This window comes from Grammomys surdaster, unplaced genomic scaffold (genome assembly GCF_004785775.1).
Source record: "Grammomys surdaster isolate TR1022 unplaced genomic scaffold, NIH_TR_1.0 63, whole genome shotgun sequence".
NCBI lineage: Eukaryota > Metazoa > Chordata > Mammalia > Rodentia > Muridae > Grammomys > Grammomys surdaster.
In genome coordinates this window covers 20,747,527-20,769,523 of record NW_021604565.1, presented here as the reverse complement: position 1 = coordinate 20,769,523, position 21,997 = coordinate 20,747,527, and the positions used below count along the sequence as shown (strand labels likewise).

Below are 21,997 nucleotides of genomic sequence, written 5' to 3'. Positions count from 1 at the left end.
ACAAGGCCACCCTCAATTACCTATACAGGTGGAGACATGAGTCCCTCCCTTTGTGCTCTTAGACTGGAGGTTTAGACTTTGGGAGCTCTGGTTGAATCTTTTGATACTTCTTCTAAAAAGGACCAAAGCACCCACACTTTCGTCTTCTTTATTCTTCTTGAGTTTCATGTGGTCTATGCATTGAGTCTTAGGTATTGTGAGATTTTGGGCTAATGTCCACTTATCAGTGAGTGCATGCCATGTGTGTTCTTTTGAGATTGGGTCACCTCACTCGGGATGATATTTTCCAGCTCTATCCATTTGCCTAAGAATTTCATGAACTCATTGTTTTTAATAGCTGAGTAGTACTCCATTGTATAAATGTACCACATTTTCTGCATCCATTCTTCTGTTGAAGGACATCTGGGTTCTTTCCAACTTCTGGCTATTATAAATAAGGCTGCTATGAACATAGTGGAGCATGTGTCCCTGTTGTATGTTGAAGCATCTTTTCGGTATATGCCCAGGAGTGGTATAGCTGGATCCTCAGGTAACACTGTGTTCAATTTTCTGAGGTACCACCAGACTGCTTTCCATTGTGGTTGTACCAGTTTAAAATCCCGCCAACAGTGGAGGAGTGTTCCTCTTTCTCAACATCCTCGCCAACATCTGCTGTCACCTGTGTTTTTGATCTTAGCCATTCTAACTGGTGTGAGGTGGAATCTCAGTGTTGTTTTCATTTGCATTTCCCTGATGACAAGGGATGCTGAACACTTCTTTAGGTGCTTATCAACCATTCGAGCTTCGTCAGTTGAGAATTCTTTGTTCAGCTCTGTGCTCCATTTTTTAGTAGGGTTCGTTGATTGTCTAGAGTCTAATTTCTTCAGTTCTTTGTTCTTGGATATTAGCCCTTTATTAGATGTAGGGATAGTGAAGATCTTTTCCCAATCTGTTGGTTGCCATTTTGTCTTATTGACTGTGTTCTTTGCTTTACAGAAGCTTTGCAGTTTTATGAGGTCCCATTTGTCAATTCTTGGTCTTAGAGCACGGGCCATTGGTGTTCTGTTCAGGAACTTTTCTCCTGTGCCCATGTGTTCGAGGCTTTTCCCCAGTTTCTTTTCTATTAGTTTCAGTGTAGCTGGTTTTATGTGGAGGTTTTGATCCACTTGGAATTGAGCTTTGTACAAGGAGATAAGTATGGATCAATTTGCATTCTTCTACAAGCTGACCTCCAGTTGAACCAGCACCATTTGTTGAAAATGCTGTCTTTTTTCCACTGGATGGTTTTAGCTCCTTTGTCAAATATCAAGTGACCATAGGTATGGGGGTTCATTTCTGGGTCTTCTATTCTATTCCATTGATCTTCCTGCCGGTCTCTGTTCCAATATCATGCAGTTTTTATCACTATTGCTTTGTAGTACAGCTTGAAGTCAGGGATGGTGATTCTCCCAGAAGTTCTTTTATTGCTGAGAGTAGTTTTCGATATCCTGGGTTATTTGATATTCTAAATGAATTTTAAGATGGCTCTTTCTATCTCTGTGAAGAATTGATTGGGAATTTTGATGGGGATTGCTTTAAATCTGTAGATGGCTTTTGGCAAGATAGCCATTTTTACTATATTAATCCTTCCAATCCATGAGCATTGGAGATCTTTCCATCTTCTGAGATCTGCTTCGATTTCTTTCTTCAGGGGCTTGAAGTTCTTGTCATACAGGTCTTTTACTTACTTGATTAGATTCACACCAAGGTATTTTATATTATCTGTCACTATTGTGAAGGGTGTCATTTCCATAATTTCTTTCTTAGCCAGTTTATCTTTTGAGTAGAGGAAGGCTACTGATTTGCTTGAATTAGTTTTATATCCAGCCACTTTGCTAAAGTTGTTTATCAGGTTTAGGAGTTCTCTGGTGGAAGTTTTGGGGGTCACTTAAGTATATTATCATATCATCTGCAAATAGTGAGATTTTGACTTCTTCCTTTCCAATTTGTATCCCTTTGACCTCCTTGTGTTGCCTAATTGCTCTGGCTAGAACTTCCAGTACTATATTGAATAGGTAGGGAGAGAGTGGGCAGCCTTGTCTAGTCCCTGATTTTAGTGGAATTTCTTCAAGTTTCTCTCCATTTAGTTTGATGTTGGCTACTGGTTTGCTGTAAATTGCTTTTACTATGTTTAGGTATGGACCTTGAATTCCTGATCTTTTCAAGACTCTTTTCATGAAGGGATGTTGAATTTTGTCAAATGCTTTCTCAGCATCTAGTGATATGATCATGTGGTTTTTTTTCTGAATTTGTTTATATAGTGGATTACATTGATGTATTTCTGTATATTGAACCAACCCTGCATTCTTGGGATAAAGCCTACTTGATCATGATGGATGATTGTTTTGAAGTGTTTTTAGATTCGGTTTGCTACAATTTTATTGAGTATTTTTGCATTGATGTTCATAAGGGAGATTGGTCTGAAGTTCTCTTTGTTGGGTCTTTGTGTGGTTTAGGTATGAGTGTAATTGTGGCTTCATGGAATGAATTGGGTAGTGTTCCTTCTGTTTCTATTTTGTGGAATAGTTTGAAGAGAATTGGTATTAGGTCTTTCTTGAAGTTCTGATAGAATTCTGTACTAAAACCGTCTGGTCCCAGACTTTTTTTTGTGGGGAGCCTTTTAATGACTGCTTCTATTTCTTTTGGGGTTATGGGACTGTTTAGATGGTTTATCTGCTCCTGATTTAACATTGGTAACTGGTATTTATCTAGAAAATTGTCCATTTCATCCAGATTTTCCAATTTTGTTGAGTATAGGCTTTTGTAGTAGGATCTGGTGATTTTTTTGAATTTCCTTGGTTTCTATTGTTATGTCTCCCTTTTCGGTTCTGATTTTATTAATTTGGATACTATCTCTCTGCCCTCTGATTAGTCTAGCTAAGGGTTTATCTATCTTGTTGATTTTCTCAAAGATCCAGCTCCTGGTTTTATTGATTCTTTGGATAGTTCTTTTTGTTTCTATTTGGTTGATTTCAGCCCTGAGTTTGATTATTTTCCTGCTGTCTACTCCTCTTAGGTGTATTAGCTTCTTCTTGTTCTAGGGCTTTCAGATGTGTTGTCAAGCTGCTAGTGTATGCTTTCTCCAGTTTCTTTTTGTAGGCACTTAGAACTATGAATTTTCCTCTTAGCACTGCTTTCATTGTATCCCATAGGTTTTGCTATGATACTACTTAATGTCTTAAGTATAAATTTTTTCACTATACTTGGGGACATGCAGATACAACTTTATTTAGTTGTGTTAAATGTATGAGCTAGCCTACATAACCTAGCATATGGTAAAGCATTAGGCAAGTATGAGCTAATATTATTTTTATTATCATTTTCATCAGATTAGTGTATTCCTTAGAGAATATAACTAAGTCTGGGCATCATTGATTGTGATGATAATTTTCACTACTAATGATAAGGACTTTTATTATATAACTGATATTATTTTGTATTGTCTCTTAAATAGTTGCAGAAATTTTCTAAATGCTATAATTATGTTATGATTGTTGAGAATAACTGCTTTATAAAAGAATAGTTGTTAATTTTGTGTGTTCTATTTGGTAATTGGAATAATGGTTTTATTGTGCTCTTGAAATTGTTTGCTTGAAGTTGCATTCCAGGGTGTGAGTTAGTATGGTGTACATTTATCAGAAATAGCTTGTGTAAAAGATTTCTTCCTGTGAAAATGACACAGACAGCCTACCACCTGAGTTTCCTCTCTGGTCCAAAGAATTCGGGCTGGCTGCTTCCTCTTCTGTCCACAGTCTGCTCTGACTCAGCATGTTCTTTTCCTGCAGCATAAGTTCTTGGTCTTCAGATCTCTGGCAGGCTCTGCTTAGTACAATTCGCGTTTCTGTTTAACAGCTTGAATGTATAGAATTAAATTTAAAACAAGTCATACAGACCACATTGACAGTTTTTCTGTATTACGAAGTACTTTTTTGAAATTCCTACATTCGTTTTCAGTTCTTTAAAAAAAAAATCCATGTTTTAAAAGTTAACGTTGACATTAACTTAACCCCATCTTTGATTAAAATTACATATTAAAGAGACTGTTATTTTATGATAGTCTATGAGTGTTGAGCGTGTACCCTGTGCTCCACTGCACAGACCACAGGTCGCATGCCACATGTATTACTTAGATGCAGTAACACACTGAACACTTGTGTTCTAACTGTATTTTCCACATACTGTCTTTCCAATCACTCCACCAGTCTGTCTTCAAACTATGTGATGCTCCGTTTCCAGTGATTTTCATGTTTACTCATGAAGTTTAGGTGATTTGTCACTGGATTACAGATTTTTTCCATCATGTATAAAGCCAAAAATGAATAAGGTTTTTGGTAAAACATTCTCTAGATACCAGATAAGTGAATATCTACCTTCCTCTCCCTCCCTCTTCCTTTCTAGTCTTCCCCTCCCCTTTTTCCTATCTCTCATTTTGATATGTCTTCTCACTACATAGCCTCTAGTGCCCTTGAAAACTTGAGTCTTTTTTGTCTGAGCATATTGAGTGCTGGTTAGTAGAATGTAATACCACATCTGATTTAAATGTTCAATGTTTAATGTAACATCACATATCTCATTTAATGTTTTAGCTTGGAGATTTCTTTGTTTAAGAAGAATGAAGGGCTGATGTGGCCTGAGCTGATTGTTGGTGATAAACAAGGTAAACTTGCAAGAGACCCTGCCGAATGTGCTGCAATAGCAGAACGCTTGATGCACCTGACCTCTGATGAGCTGGTAAGCGGTTACCATGGTAAGCGAATTGGTAAGGGACTTCCTAAGAATCCAGAATATCTTCTATGAAAATTATGCCAAGTCAAAGATTAGTTTGCCTATCTTAATGTAAATGACACAGATCAGTAATTATCTACCTAATTAATGTGTTAATATGGATTGAAGTTGTAATATTTATATAATATACATTGAATGTATAAAAAACGTCAAGGCATATTTCACGTGGTGTATATATGTAGATATGTATCTTAATTCTTTAGAAGAATCAACCAATATTGACAAAAACAAATTACAGCTATGCCATTTGTGTGCTAATAACCTAGGCTGATTCTATTGCTTAACTATTATAAATAGTGCTATAATACACGTACAGGTCTCTCTACAGTACTTACCTAACCAGTGTAGACATCACTGTGGAGTTTACTCACTAAAAGTAAACTGTCATGTCTGAACTGTACCCTCCCAGTCTATTCTATATATATTCTATATATGTTCTATATATATATACATATTCTATATATACTTTATGTATATGTGTATATATATATATATATATATATAATTTTTTTTTGCCTTAATCAGTTTTTTGAAGAAGAGTAGAGTAATAAAACAGGTCTCTTCACACATGCCCATATTCTCCGCTCCCTCTGGTTTACATTTATATTGAATCAGCAGTCCATTTCATCTTTTGAAGTGCTTCATGCTGTAGTGCATGTATGCTGGTGATTAATTCTCCCAGCTTTTGTTAGTAAGAGTGTTTTTGATGTTTTCCTCTTTTCAGTTACTTTGGTCAGAAGTATAATTTAGTAGTAGCAGTTTTTTTCTGTTTCAGAAACGCTGTGTTTTATTTGGCTTTGTAACTTGTATGAAAAGTCAGTTATTTGTATCCTTTGTCAGGCATGCAAAATATAGTCTCCGGACTGCTTTTAGTGTTTTCTCTTTATTTATACTTTTTAGAAGTCTCATTACTGTGACTTGCTATACTCTGATTTTTTTAAACGTATACCAATCTCTGATGCTGTAGTGTTCAGTTTGTTCTACCCTTACACCAGCATGGGTTAATTACCTAGCTATCTCATGGTTTTTTCCTGTTCATACTTTACATATTCAAATCTAGAAATTCATTTAGGTTCTTTGTTTCTTGTCTTCCATATCACAACATCTTCAACTTTTTTTCATCTTTGAGTATATATATATATATAATAACTAAGGGCTTGTAACTAGTTAAAATTAACTAGTTAGTTAATTTTAGTGTCTTGTAACAGAACTCTAGTCCAGAGTGGACACAGTGTATGTACCCTAGGTTGTCTTTGAAGTCATGATGGTTCTTCTGCCTCAAACATTTGAGTTCTGGTTTCACAGGTTTGAAAGTATGTCCAACTGTTGTAATGTCCTTTCTGAATAAATCTGTCATTTTGACATTATTTTTAAGGATGAATAAATTATTTTCTTTTGTTTGATATATTACATTCTCTCTCTCTCTCTCTCCCCCTCTCTCTCTCTCTCTCCCTCCCCCCTCTCTCTGTCTCTCTCTCTCTCTGTCTCTCTGTCTCTCTCTGTCTCTCTGTCTCTGTCTCTCTCTCTCTCTCTCTCTCTTGGGCTTAAGGATCCAGATAAAGAACAACCTCCTTGTACTGCTCAAGATTTCGAGGAATGTGATATTTTCCTTGAAGAGAGCGCCAGTTTATGCAGATTTGATGGGAATACATTAAGAACAACTCATGTGGTAAGTTCTTGATAATAGGAATTCTAAACTGTTGTGGATAATAAGACATTTGGCAGATGAAAATTGAATGACGTATATGTTTTGAAAAAATAGTTTGATTAAAAGTTACTGGGTGTGATAAATCTTATCACTCTATGAAGTAGCGTCATTTCTATATTACCATCTTCAGTAAAATAAAGGCATATTGTTTGAGTTCTGTTTTATATTGACATATTTCAGGCTTTTTCCTCTGCCTACTTTTTATATACAAATGTGATACATATAATAACTTTCTTCATAACTGTTTCTGACACTGAGCATTGGGAAGTAAGCACCTTTGGTTATTAGTAACTTTAATAATGATATGTGTGTATGTGTGTATGTGAATGAGTATGTGTATATGTGTACTTGTATACATGTACTTGTGTACATATGTGCGCATGAGTCCCCACATGTGTGCATGAATATTCAGGTGAGGCCAGTAGAGAGGACCAGGTCCCTGAAAGTTGAAAATACAGCATTTGCAGAATGTTGGTTATGTAGTCCTGAAATCCGAACTCTGGTCCGCATGATTATGCAGCAAGTGTTTATAAATGCTGAGCCGTTCTGCTAGTACCCTTAACCAAACTACTATTCCTTAGGCTACCATTTAAAAGAATCTTTTGTTATATGAAGGCTTTTAATACTCAGAAATCTTTAATGAAGAATTACAAAGTCAAGTTAGTCATAACGGAGCCTCTTGAAGCTGGTTCTGCCATGCAGACTCATAGCACTGCTGTCCGTCCTTGCCTGCCTCATTGTGCTTTACCTGCACCTTCTTGGCTGGTGTCAGACATCCAGTTCTTAAAAACTGCAATTTATCAGTTGCTTCAAAGGAAGCAGCATTCCATGAAAAAATAGGATGTCAGTTATTGTGGCTCAAATGAGAAAGCCATGGTTGTCGTGTAGTCATCCTATCCAGACTTTTTTTTTTTTTTAATATCTTGGAGAAATTTTTTGTGAATAGTCCCATTGATGCTTACAGATTAGAAAATTGATTTTTTTTTTTTTTAACTATTGTCATCATTGAATGCTCACTCTAGATTCTCCTGACTTCCAGGTCTCTGAGCTCTCTGTTGAGAGAATTCAAACAAGATACAGAATACAGTGTGAATGATAGGAAACACACTGCAGATGAGAGCAGTGTTTTCAAGGCAAAGAGTTGCTGGTAGTTTTATTCTCCTTTACTTTAGAGCACCCAATATAAAACATTTTTGACACTGAATTCATTTTGTGCCATTCATTTAGTACATTTTTATATTTCTATTAGAATTATGTTTTATTTCACTAAACATCAAATGTGATCAGTTTTGAAACTGGAAAAACTGTGGTCCTTTTCTTTATATTTCTAAGTAGAAATTACTATTTTAGGGGTTTGTATAAATTTTTAGACTTTTATTTCTATCATTTGCATCTTATATCACTTAGATAATTATATCATCCTAGCTTTTAGTTATGGAAAAAATCAATTATATAGATAATGTAATAAGTGAGTGTTCAAACAAAATGAAAGATTTTATAAAACTTCTATTTTCAATTTAAGATGTAAAAGCATGAACAACTTACTGTATAACCTAACTCACAGAAGTCACAGTATATGGATCACCATATCTGAAATAGCAGCACATGGGAAAACTAGGGTACTTGCCTCATAGTTACTATAAAGTGGTTGTTGAAGAGACTGCAGTTTGGTAATGGAGAATACAAGTTTGGAAACACATCTGTATTTAAATTACAGCCACTATTTATTACCTCCTTAACTTAGGTATCTCTGCTCCTTAAATTTGAATTTCTACATTTATGAAGTGGATAGTATTTTTACTTCTTAGATAATGAAATAAAGTAGAAAATAGAGATCCTCTGAGTATTTTATAGATTTTATCTGTGTATTGAGTATGAATTGAAAATTCAAATTTTTATCTGGTTTCCCAATGAAGACTTTATTCTTGCAGAGATAAATTCCTTTTCTCAGTAGTAGTTTTCAATTTAATTGGCTAGTAACAGTAATTGAGGATTCTTTGAATTTTTTCATCCTGACACAAAATCTTCAGAAGTCTAATTTCTGGGTGTTCCTAAGAAGACTATCAGCTGACTACTTTACATTTTCTTGAATATATTTTACTCTAATTATAGTTTTCACTGAGACTTAAGCATTAAAATCAACCTTATCTACAGTGAATGTGAAAATACAGATAATGTGAAATTTTTATCTTATTGAACAAAAGATTTATTAAATTTAGGCAATAAGATACATCTTTGGTACTAACAAGGAATGAGTCTCTATGAAGTAAGTTGTCTAGATTAATTCTTCACATTTAATATAAAGCCTATATTTAAAGCCCTGTCTTACTCAAATCCTTTATTTGCCCAATGTTGTATGTAGAGCATCCTGAAGAAAGTAACTTTCTATTGATCCCTGCATAGAACAATGTAAACATCAGTTACCATACTGTCTATTTCTATAGCTACCCATAGAGGCATTTGAGGTAATTGGCATTTATTGCCTCTACAATAGGTTGCCTCAACTTACTCTTCAAATGCTTTCTTCTCATTGCAGTTGGTTCGCTATATTTGTACTACTAATAAACTATTGATTGTTACCTCTTGCTGACAATATATCTGCCCACCGCTGTCATCTTTTTTGTTATAGTCCCAGTTTACTTTTGTCTACAGTTATAAAGTTCGTAAGATTTTATTTATAACCAGGATAGAGAGTTTTCTGTTGAAAACTATGATTTATGCTTTCTGTCCCTAAGGATAAAGAAATATCTGGGCATTGAAACCAGAGCTTTTAACTCAAATGCTGTATCAGTAAACTACACTCAATAGCCCTTGTAATACTGTTTGGGACTCTGGAGCCCTTTAAACATTTTGTTCTTGTTTTTCTTGGACAATCGTCCATGATAGATAATGGTTAACATTTAACTTCTGTGTTGTGTCTTCTTTAACTTGATGGCTTTATCCTTAAAAGTAAGTCCCTGCTCCATTATGGCCGTTTCAGTCTCTTCAGGATCTTACAAAAATAAAAATTGTGTTTTGCTTATCAGGGTAGTTATTTTACTAGCTTAGCTTGTTAGGCACATGAATGGATTGAAGAGGAAGAGCATGTAGATAAATGCATTTCAGGAGTATTATGTGTAGGCTTTTCCAGAGGGGAGTGACTAAGGTGGGAAAATCTGCCCTGAATGTGAAAGGTGCCATCTGATAGGCTAAGGTCACAGATTGTATGAAGATAGGAAAAGAGAAAACCAGTTGGCACAGGCATATTCCTCACTCCACTCCCCGCCCCCGCCACATCCATGATGTAAGCTACTCTGTTCTAGTTCCCTCACTGTAGTGACTGGAATAGGGAGCCAAAGTTTTCCTCTTGTAAGCTGTTTATGCCAGGTATTTTCTTACAGCAGCAACTAGATGTAAATTAGTAAAACTATTCCATTGTCAAGAAACAAGGAATTGTCAGAAATAATTTAATCTAACTGTTGTTATGGCAACAACATAGTAGAAAAGATTGTGCTACACATTACAGATAAAAATTGCAATAGAATAAAATTAAGAATTAAAAAAAAAAAGACAGCAACGCAAAAAGAGTCTCACTGTATACACAGTGTTTCACCAAGACAACAAAATGAGTGACCTTGAGGGAGGATGTTACAGACGCTATCTCCTCACATCATAGGTGATGCTTGTAATACTCTGTCTGCCAGGAGGGAGTGTTTATGGTTTGCTGTTTGTTTTTCTAGAACATATATAAAGGCTGTGTACATATAACTAGAGTCTGCATAGAACCATGAAACACTCATCAGAATAGAACATATTCAAGCCTGAACAAAAACAAGTCTGCAAGAATAGATAGTAGTCGTAGAGGAATTTTATAGTGAGTACAGATGACACCCAGCACAGGTAGAGACACCCCTTCAGAAAGGAAAGTTTACATCATCACACGTTGAATTACTGAAGTTTCCTATGAAGAAAAGAACAAGTGATAGTCAAAGCAGAAAGTAACAGAGAAAATGGATGAGAGGGAGCCGAGGTGCTGGCGGCCAGTCCTCTAAAGAACCTCATGTAGGCGTATTAGGAAGGTGGTATGGACATTGTCCCAAAAATCGAAATCCAGGGTGACGTGGGAAGGTGGTGGGTAGAAGAATGTGGAAAGCAGAACAGACAGTACAGAAACCTGTGTGCACCAGTGACCCTGGAGCCCTCCTGCAACATTCTTCAAGAATCTGGTTGTTAGATGTTTCACATAAAATCTTCTAGTTTTTCTAACTGTAAAATGGATGATAGTAGTCTCATATCTAAGTATAGAACCTTGGTGAAATAGATTTAAAACAGACATTCAGTAAACACATAGACTATAGAGAGAAGACACTTTTAGTTCTCAAGATATTTATTAACATGGTGACTCTCTTGGGTTACTGTTACTATGAAAACATTGCCTGAATTAGTGACCAAAAAAAAAAAAAATTATACCGTGTCACTGAATGCTAGAAGTCCTAAAATTGGTTGTCAGGTCTGTCTGTATTGCTGTGTGAAGTTCTGGGGGAGAATGCCTTCCGTGCCTCTCTCGTTCCTAAAGGATGCTTACATTACTTGGCTCTTAGTTCCATACAGTAGCCATATGACCATCAGTGTAGTATCCTGTAGTCAACCTCCTTCTCTTTGCTTGTGTTCTCCTATTGTCCTTTTTGTTTGTGACCTTCTTCTTCCCTCTCACAAGGAAACTTATGAATACATCGGGTTCACTTAGATGATCTAGGGTCATCACACCATTTGAAAATCCCAAATATACCATTTTATTATCTAAAGAAATGTTCAGAAGTTCCAGAGACCTACAATGTGGGTGTTCTGGGTGACAGTATTTGGCCTACCATAGGTGGTCTGCACACTGAACAACAATCTAATCTAATAGTATATTTTATTAGAATTAATAGACATGAAATAAAGAATTTTTAGAGTTCTGCATCTTCTAGGATCGTGAGAATAAACATTTCAGGAACAGATGATGATTGGTCTGTCTGGGGGAATAAGCAGAGTGTGGAAGAAGGCAGGAGGACTCAGTAAAGGCAAAGTGTGGAGCTTCTGGCTTGCAATCAGTAGCATGGTGATATACTGTGTAGCACGCATATGGATCAGTACGTGACAGAAGAGAAAGCATCTAATCAGAACAGGGGCTTATGCTGAGTCCACCACATGCTCTTACTTGGATGTCCCAGCTCTCTCTTGGTTAACCCTTTAGTTGATGGTTTATGCTGATTTGTTCCTTACTCACTGTTATCCAGTCATTCATAGGAGGCTAATGGATGAGTTAGCCATGGCATTAGTAATGCTAATTCTCACTTCGCTCAGGAAAGTAGGCACAGTTTATGAAAATCCATTTGCAGTCTACCTGTGCATTACCTCAGTTGGGTTTGCCCTTCTGGGAAAGCTCTAGGTCATCCAGAGGAAAACAGCGGTGATGAGCAAGAACTGAAGCAGAGCTGCTTCCACTGAGGCTTTCTTAACAGGCCCACTTGCTAGAAATGCTTGTGCAATAAGTCTTACTTGGCCACTGACAGTCCAGCACAAGGGAAAGAATTAATGAACAGTGGTGAGAACATGCTGGCCCATCCTTGCTGCAGGGAGTTTGCTCTGGGCCTACGTAAAAGCCTTACTTTTCTGTGTTATTCTCGTGAGGTGGGGAGCTTTGCCTTTGGTGTCTGAGGGCGCAGGTTGCCTTGGAGAACCAATAAATCCTCACACTACAGCCTTTCAGGACTTTGTTTACAGAGTACAAGTCAGGTCTCAGCTTCTCAGCCAACATTTTGTTCTCTGTTGTACTGTGAAATGTATAGAATCAAGACAGTATTTGTCACAGTGCCCCCCCCCAAATCTAACCCTAAGCCCAGCACCCACATTTGATGTTATCTGTTGGTATTGAAAGCTCTGATAATCAGATGGCTGATGAAGAGTATGGCTGCAACCTATCTCTACTAATGCAGCTTCCCTGTAAGTGGGATCCAACTATGAGTCTCAAATGATGGTTTTTGTAGTGAAATGAGTTCTTCAAGCATCAGTATTGCTATAACAACTGCTAACAATATTATCGATATTAATACTGAAATTCAGGAGCACAGTGGAATAATTAGTAAGTAGATCTGAGATTTTATCCAATATTGTGGTTTTTCCTTATAGGCTAGAACCAATTACTCAAACTCTCAAGGCTGTACTTTCAGCTATTACATAAAGATAACAGCTCATCATGAGCTGTGGAGATTAGTACTTAGCACATGCCAGTTATATAGAATATGCCCATGAGTTATATATAGTAACTGTTACTTATTCTTGTTAATATTTACAAGTTAACATTAGCAAGTTTAATGTTCGTATTCTGTGATTTAAACCTATTCTTTTTGTGTTTTTGGTTCTTTCATGTCATATCTTAAACTACTAACCTTGAGGGGTAGATGGCATGTTGGTTAAGAACAGAGATTTCATGTCTGCAACTTAAAACCACCCTCACTTTGGACAAGCTGAGTCCCACCGGACTCAGCCATTGCTTCCTTGAGCTTTTAAAATGAATGTAAACAGAAACACATCCCTTTCAGGAGTTCTATGAAGAATCAACCCAGCTAAGTCCTCAAAGTGTAGGGCAAGCAAGACATAGTGGCTGGTACATGTGTGAATTCTAGGCTGAAACAGGACAATGGCCAAATACAAGACTGGCTGGAACTGCATACTAGGAAGAATGGAGAGAAGGAAAGTTAGTTTAAAATAAATGGAGATGATGTTCTATGTGGGTTTTTTCATTTATTACTAACTTTTTGACTAAATTTATTTTGTCACTTTAGGTGAATCTTGGCAGCAACCAGTACCTGTTCACAGCCCTTGTGGATCCTAAAAAAATGCCGTGCTTCTGTCTACGCCATGATGTCGATGCTCTCCTCTGGCAACCACACTGCAGCAAGCAGGACGACATGTGGGACCACATTGCCACCTTCAATGCTCTAGGTAGACAGCACTCGCCACAGTAGCTTTAACAGTCTGCCCAAGTAGTCATCATCCCACAACTATGCTTTGTAGAGCCCTCCATTGATTGCGTTACGTTGATTGTTACATTGTTACATTGATTGGTTCTTGCTATGGTTTGGTCTTCTGTGTTCCTGTAAAGTGTTAGACAAGAAGGATGAACCTATTCTTACAGTTACACAGAAGATAGCACGTGATGGACATGGAAGTGATAATATAACCACTTGAATATTTCTAGTCAGTTGTTTCTTTTAAGCAGGAACTTTAGCATTGCCATACATGCAACTTGTATTTAAGTCTATTTAAAGTAATCTTCAAAAAGTCATGCAATTGCTGTACAGTAAAGCACATTTGTTTGGAAGACATACTTCATTGAACTTTAGTGCCCGGCAAGCCAAGCCTGGCAGTTTACACCTGCATTCCCACCGCCTGAGTAGTGAGGCAGGAGGCACAAGTCTGAGGCTAGACAGACTTAACATAGCAAGACTCCGATTCAAAGTCCAAGCCACAGTGAAAACAAGAGGCATGGTAATGAAGCCGTCATGAAAAGGACAAGCACAAATTGAATTTATTTGCTAAAGAGGAGAATACTTGTTTTGTAACTACACCTTGAAAGAATTTTAAAGTATATAAATATAGACTCTGCCATCATTGATTTTATGTAATATTGTGTGGGAGTTGTGTTAGGTGAATTAGCTACAGTTATTGCTTTATTTAAAGCTTATTTTAAACTGGCAGCAAAATGTAGAATTGTTGATTTTAAAGGCTGGGTGTGTACAACTCTTAATTGATGAGGAAATTTGTCACTTAGCGCTTATAGCTAACCTGCCACTGAGACTCTTAAGAGGATTTCTGTAACATGAAATACTAAGAGGTTTAATGGATTAATCAACTTCACAGTTTCTGTCCTCTGCTGTAATTCCTATTTTGTAGTTATCTTCTTTCCTTAAGGAAGAGGAAAGTTCTCCTAGGTTGCTTTTAGATGCTAAGAATTTTCAATTCCATGTCAAAACAGTCTTGCAAATGAACTGCCATGCTTGATCCTAACTTAAATCAATTTTATATTAGCTAATACTAGAGTTATTATATACATTTCTGTTGGAGTTTCCTGTACAGTTAATATTCATCTACTCAAATAGATCCCTATGTCTTCACCTAATATTTTAAAAGCAATGTTGATCTGCTTGTGCCTCACTTTATAGAGTATATATAAACATACATGGAAAACATATAAATATTCATGTATGCATTTAAATCTAGTTTGCATGAGAAATTGATTTTTTTGTCTCCTTCCTTATTTTTCCTCTCCGTACAATGTCATCCATCTTTTAACCACTTACTTATATCTCTTTGTACTTACATATACATACACACGTGTGTGTGTGTGTGTGTGTGTGTGTGTATCTAGAGTCTGTATGTGAAAGAAAACATTAAGTATTTGTCTGAGTCTGGCTGATTTCATTTAGCATGGTAATGACCATTCACATCCATTCCCTTGTAGGTGTATAATTTTGTTCTTTACAGGTGTATACATGTGTATCATATTTCTTCTATGTATTCATCTGTTGATGGGTATCTAAGCTAATTCTATGTCTTTACTTCCGTAAATAGTGCTATCCTGGGTGCAAGCATCTCTGGTTTCTTCCATTATATGTCCAGCCTAAACTGAATCATATGGTAGTTGTGTTTGTTCAGTTCTTTTGAGTTCCATCTTGTCTGTACCAGTGCACACTACCATCAGTACCGCGTGAATGTTCTTCTTTCCCCACATTCTTCTCAACATTTATTATCCTTTATTTTCTCTGTAACAGCCATTCTGAGTAACTCAGGTAGAATCTCAATGTAGACCTAATTTGAATTTTCACATTAAACATGCTGAACATTTTTCTATATGTACGAGACATTTGTCCCTCCTTTTGAGAGCTACCTGTTCAATTCATCACCTATTTATACACTGGATTGTTTGCTTTGGTGTAGTTTAGTGACTTCGTTATATATTCTGAATACAAATGATCTCTCAGAAACATAGATAGCAAAGATAGTCTCGCACTCTGTAGGCTGTATCTTCTCAGAATTACGTGTTGTGCATTACCTTTTATTTCCACACAATCCAATATGTCAGTTTGGTTCATTTCTTGAGCTGCTGGATTCTTTCCCTGAACGTTCTTCTTTTGCTTGTCAACTGTTACCACTTGTGTTTCTCTACTGTTTTCAGAATTTCTGTTTTTAAAAGTTATTGATCGACTTTGAATTGATTCCTCTCCATGTGAACATCCTCTTTCCCAGTAGGACTCAATACAAAGGCTGTATGATTTCTAATGTTTGTTAGTGACAGTGTTTCTGTTGTTCATGCTCTTCGGTGACCCCTGTGAAAGGGTGGCTCGACTCCCAAAGGTATCTGACCCACACCAGGGGTTGATACATTCCATGCCACACAATTCCATTTGTCTGTACATCCGTTTTTGTGTCTGTACTGTGCTGCCTTTGTTCTTGTGGCACTGTAGTATAGCTTGAGATCAATAACTCCGTCAGTATCCCTAACCATTACTTTCTGCTTAGGATTTCCTTGGCTCTTTAGTTAGGGTCTTTTGTGTTTCTATGTGAGTTTCAGGATTGTGCTATCCATTTCTCATAAGAATGTCATTAGAATTTTTATGAGGATTTAAAAAAAACTGTAAACTACTTACAGTAATACAGCTGTTTTCACAATACTGAATCTGCAAATTTGTGGACATGGGAGGGAGACCCATGTATAATCTAGTGCCTTCTTTGGTTTTGTTTTGTTTTTAAATTCTTTTAAGTTGTCATTATATTCCTAGAGTTATCTTTTCATTTTTTTAAACTAGGGATTAAAGTTTTTATGCATTTAAGACTTTAGATTTTTATTATTTTATTTCCTAGGAATTAAACAGAAGTATATTATGCTTTTATTGAAGAACAGGAACCTTACTTGTGCCTTGGGGATTAAAGTTGTATTTTTATGCCTTTTAGAAGAAAGTGTGGCTCACTGTTAAAATGGTGCTGAATTCATCCATTGTTGACTTCTAATAGTAAATGTGTTACTTAAGTATCTAAATTTATGATGGATACCGTGGGATATTAAGTATTAGATCTTGATTTTCCTTGCTTCAGTTTGACAGATAGGTTTTTTTTTTTCTTGTATTTTTGGCAGGTTACGTCCAAGCATCAAAGAGAGACAAGAAATTTTTTTCCTGTGCTCCAAACTACTCGTATGCAGCCCTTTGTGAGTGCCTCCGCCGAGTATTCATCTATCGGCAGCCCACGCCCATGTCCACCGTGCTCTACAACAGGAAGGAAGGCAGGCATGTGGGGCAGGTTGCTAAGCAGCAGGTAGCTAGCCTAGAAACCAATGACCCTATTTTAGGCTTTCAGGCAACAAATGAGAGATTATTTGTTCTCACTACCAAAAACCTCTTTTTAATAAAAATAAATACAGAGAATTGATCCTGTAACACTTGGCTAAAAAGTACCCAGTGGCACCCGGAGCGCTGAACAGTTGTACTGTAGCTTGATAAGTTTTAGCATGTTGAATGAGAATATCCTTTATGAAGTTTTAGTTTTAAAGGACACTGGAAACATGTTCAGTAGACTATGAATCTGTAAAAGCTGTGGGGTAGATGAAGCTACAGGCTTAGAGAACACTGGCTTCTGTAAACATATGGAGCTATTGGCAAATATAGTTATTTTTAAAACCTGAGGATCAAATCTCATCTTTTATATAAAACATGTACAATTCAGTGTTTAAAAATAAAAATATTTATCATGTACTTAGCTCATTGTTTAGATTGGTACAGTCATTATGTAGAATGTTTGGGTAGTAGTAAAATACTGAGTATTATAAAAGTATTTTAGTGAGATGAAGTCTACATACAGAATTGCTTTGAGTCTGCATAGAGTTGTAAGAATACAGAAGTTTTGACAATATTTGCTTACAAACCTTATGTCATAGTAAGCAGAGATTTATTTATGTATTTGTTCTACCACATTGGAAAACGTTATACATTTTCCATTATTGCATAACAAAGTTCCACAAAACTCAGATGTTTAGGAGTTTATTCCAGCACATGGGAAACTAAAGCTGGAGAGTTACCAGATCAAGGCCAGCCTGGGCCACATAGCAAGACCTATTCTCAAAACAAAAGCAGTGTAAGGTTTGTGGATGTGTGTGGTTCTCTGAGTTGTCTCCTGACCTCTAGTAGAGTAAGTTCTGCTTCCTGCCATGATACAGAAACAAATTCTAGAGCAAACCAGGGTGCAAGAGGTTGCCAGAGTTTGGTTTCTCATTTTTGCTAAAAATATGGACAAAAATGCATGATATGGCCAAGTCTAAACAGATAGCAGGTCTGTGACACATTAGAGCCCTTGATGGCACAGTCACACAGGATAGATTTTAATGTGTTTGTCTCACTAAGCTGCCCTTACTTTTCTGACAGTTTGTTCTAGTTACACATCAGTTTTTTTCTCCACAATTATCTGTGGTTCAGACTTCCTCTGCAAACTTCCTTCCATTTGTATATCCATGTGGATTGTTCTGGTTTTATTTTCATATTACCTTTAGAGCTCATGTTTTAGTAAAGTTCTCAAGAATCCAAGAGGCAAAAAATAAAGATAAAGGATTATATGGTGGACAGTATCTGCAGTGATGTATGTTTGCCTATCTGGAACAAATACTGGACCGATTAGAATAGACAATATTTGGTATGGGGAGACAGCTCTGTTGGTAAAGTGCTTGCCGCATAAGCAGAAGGACCTGAGTTTAGATCCCTATCACCCACATTAGATATGAATACATAAAGAAGGAAAGGAAAGAAAAGCAAGTAGACATAGCTGTATGCATCTGTAATCACAGCACTAAGACACAGACACAGAGGGATCATTGCTGTCCACACAGTTTATCAGAATCAGTGAGCTCCAGGATCTGTGAGAACCCATCTTGTCAGCTACACCAGCATAGCTGACTCAGTTCCTTGGATTAGCGGAGGGCTGAGGGCGAGAGAAAGACAAGGAGTCATCTGGTAAAGACCAAACGCTATATTTTCAACCGCGTAGCTCCCTTTTATACTCTCCCCAAGCAGGAACAAAACAGGAACAGGAACAAAACAGGAACAAGGAGACACATTCGGCAGCCTACCACCCAAGCTTCGATTTCTCCTTGAGCAGTCTTCTCGGGAAAATGCATAGTGATGCGGGAGCGGGCACGACAGCACAGGTGCAGAGGATGGTGACTCACAATTCACTCTTTTTCTTTTAATTAGAGGCTGAGCAGAGACAGAGACCAGACCCTCAGTGAAAAAACGGGGATATTGTAATGACTCCCAGCCCCCTGCCATTGTACAGTGAGGTGGTATGGTCATACCCATGCCGCTGGTGAGGGGGGAAATGTCACTGAGTTCATCTGTACACAAGGCCTGGTGCTTGTCCCCTCTTGTCCTGATGAAGTCATGGTTAGTCTTTGAGTATGTGTTCTCACAGGAGCCGCTGTAGTACTGGTAAGGTATCCAGGGCCCATCTTATCTGGTGCGCTTATAAATGGCGAAACTCTCTGGGCGGCTGGTATGAAACTTGAGACGCACATAAGTGATGTCAGAGGCCTTTCTTTCCCAGGTTCAGCGTGAGGTTGATGGAGTTGGGGTACTGCATCCCAGCCAGCATAGTCTGGTGGTGACACCAGGTGGTGTTGGCCTGGTTGTTGTAGTCAGGAAGGTTGCTTCATGTTGCAGGTGTTGCTGGCTGGCGTTGCACAGGTGACAGGACTTGGTGTCTCTGGTCACTCCAGTCTGCACGCAGTACTCCTCAGGCGGAGTCCCACACGTGTTGGTAGCCACCACAGTCACATTGAAGGCAGTATTAACAAACTCCGGCATGCAGCGCTGCAGCTGGCCGCCCTCATCCATGCACTTGTCCATGCCCCTCGGGGCTGCAGGGCCAGCGCAGCCGGCGCGAGCCCTCAGCAAAGGCTGAGGTGCCGAGCTGCAATCTCACACCCCAGATTGATGGCTCTACACTATGGACACTGTGTTTACAGCATGGACCTCTTGTCACATTCCACTTGAGCCTAACCCAAGGCAATGCTGTGGTCCGCTACAGTCCATGGAAGAAGCCACCAGACCCTCGCCGCTATAAGGACCCAGGAAGAGGACCCCAACTCAAGTCCCAATTAGCGCGCACCCAAGGAGACACGAGAGACTGACTTGATGCAATGGCAAAAGGCAGTTTACTAACAAGGGCCCTTGGATCGAAACTCATCCCACGCAGGGGAGAGAATTTCGATGAAGACCCCAGGAAGTTTAGAACTTTTATAGGGGGAGGGACAAGGGGGAAGGGAAAAGTGGGAAATTCTGGCACGATTACATATGATTGGATATTTCAAACATCAGCACTTTGCGTAAGCAATCATTTTGACAGGTTGGATGGCCTACTATTTTTGACCATGATGTCTCAGACCTTCTAGGATAAACACCAGGTGGCCCATTACTCACTTGGGCATGTTTAGACTGGTCAAGATATGTCTTTGGTTGTTTCTACATTTCTGGTCACCTCGTCCCTAGAGGGGCTTGATATTTTTATTATGGCTACTCTCAGTAAGCTCAGCAAGCTGTCCTGCGGTCTTTGCCAAGTTGTTTGTGGTCTCTGCTGAGCTGTTTTAATTTTTACCCTTACGGCCGCCAGGAACGGAGCCCAGACAGGGTAAAAGAACAGGAAACACAAGAAGAGGAACGTTTGATGGAAGAAAAGAAAAGAAAAAGCAAAAGCAGGAAGACAAGAAATAGAAGGAAGGTGCTCAGAAAAAGGCTGCTGCTGAAAAAATCAAAGTGCCAGAACTTACTAAGACCTGTTCAAGCCAGCCCCAACCTGCCGGTACCAGTCCCAGTACTTCCAGCTTAAAAGTGATCACCACACAAAGCATGGAGAGAAGTTTTGTAATTCTTTCATAAATTCTTCAATAACCCTAGCTTTAACAGTGGTTCCCCGCTGAGCCAGAACAATAGATGCTTAGCCAGCAACTCCTTACTATGTGCCAAACCCATGGCATTTACTTATCCTGAAAACTTACCTTCCGTTCATGCCCAGTGCGTCTCCTGTCTTAATGCACCCCCCGGAGACGGCCTGTCAGCAGTCGTTTTCTTTCTGATCTCAAGTGAACTTGTACTTGTCAAGTGTACTTGTCAGCTACACCAGCATAGCTGACTCAGTTCCTTGGATCCACAGAGCGCTGAGGGCGATAGAAAGAAAGACAAGGAGTCATCTGGTAAAGACCAAATGCTATATTTTCAACTGCGTAGCTCCTTTTTTTTTTTTTTTTTTCTTTTTTTGGTTTTTTGTTTTTTTGGTTTTTTGAGACAGGGTTTCTCTGTGTAGTCCTGGCTGCCCTGGAACTCACTCTGTAGACCAGGCTGGCCTCGAACTCAGAAATCCACATCCTCTGCCTCCCAAGTGCTGAGATTAAAGGCGTGCACCACCACCGCCCGGCTTCGTAGCTCCCTTTTATCTCCCCAAAAAACAGGAACAAAACAGGAACAAGCAGACACACTCAGCAGCCTACCACCCAAGCTTCGATTTCTCCTTGAGCAGTCTTCTGGGGGTGGGGGGGAAATGCATAGCAATGGGGGAGCAGGCACAACAGCACAGGTGCAGAGGATGGCGACTCACACCGTCTCATCAAAGGAGTACAGAATGAGCAGAGCACTTGATGTCAGTGTTTGCTCTTCACATGCATGCATACAAATATGCACATAGACTCATAAGTGTACATACAGTACAGATAGGTATATAAGTGTATGTGTGTATACACACATACACAAACTTAGTCATTATTTGTCTGATTAATTTTAGTCAGGTTTGACTGACTTAAATTTAACTGTGTTGGTGCTCTTTTGGCAAGGTTCACTTTTTGGAGGCAGTTTCTCACTATGTAGCCCAGGCTGGCCTGGAACTCCTTGTTATCTTTTTCTTACCTTAATCTTTTTAAGGTCATGAACCAGAGAGCACCCAGTTTCAATTTAATTTTGACTAAATTTTAATTTAGGTGTGTGTGAGTTCTTGCACTCATTCCCCAGCACAGAGAATGAGACTTAAGAAATGAAGGAGGCAAACAAGGAAGGCTGTCAGTCTTGAAAGACAAAAGAGTAAGAAAAAGAGAAAATCCACATAGAAATTCTAGTAGCTCAGTGTTAGAGATGTTATCTACAGTATAGACCACTGAGCATAGTCCCTCCTTTTATCATCAGCCTATACAATGAGGAACACAAACTCTAGAACTCTGATTAGTAGTTAAAAGAATGGGATTGGTGATCTCAGTGGAACCGCTTAAGAGATTCCAAGATTACCATCTGAGAATTTCTAATAAAGAGCAAGGAGGCACAACCTCTTCCCTTAAGAGTTAATCCCGTCATTGGACTAACTCACAGCCATCCTAGTCTCTTGTAAATGTTCAAGTTACCAACCATTTGTCAGTTTGGGGTGTAATATTGTCATAAAGGA

The 21,997-nt window shown here is 38.3% G+C and overlaps 1 protein-coding gene and 1 pseudogene across 1 annotated transcript in view; one reads left to right on the top strand and one right to left on the bottom strand.

The window, feature by feature from the left end:
* The window catches only part of Nudcd1 (NudC domain containing 1), a 49,347-nt gene extending 31,205 nt beyond the window's left edge, over positions 1 to 18,142 (top strand). Inside the window, exons 7-10 of the mRNA XM_028766391.1 lie at positions 4,605 to 4,749; positions 6,353 to 6,472; positions 13,318 to 13,477; positions 16,668 to 18,142. Of these exons, the coding sequence (XP_028622224.1) occupies positions 4,605 to 4,749; positions 6,353 to 6,472; positions 13,318 to 13,477; positions 16,668 to 16,960 (718 nt within the window). The 3' untranslated portion in view covers positions 16,961 to 18,142. The remainder of the gene's footprint in view (positions 1 to 4,604; positions 4,750 to 6,352; positions 6,473 to 13,317; positions 13,478 to 16,667) is intronic.
* On the bottom strand, positions 17,754 to 19,422 carry LOC114620990 (annotated as a pseudogene).
* Positions 19,423 to 21,997: the final 2,575 nt, after the last annotated feature.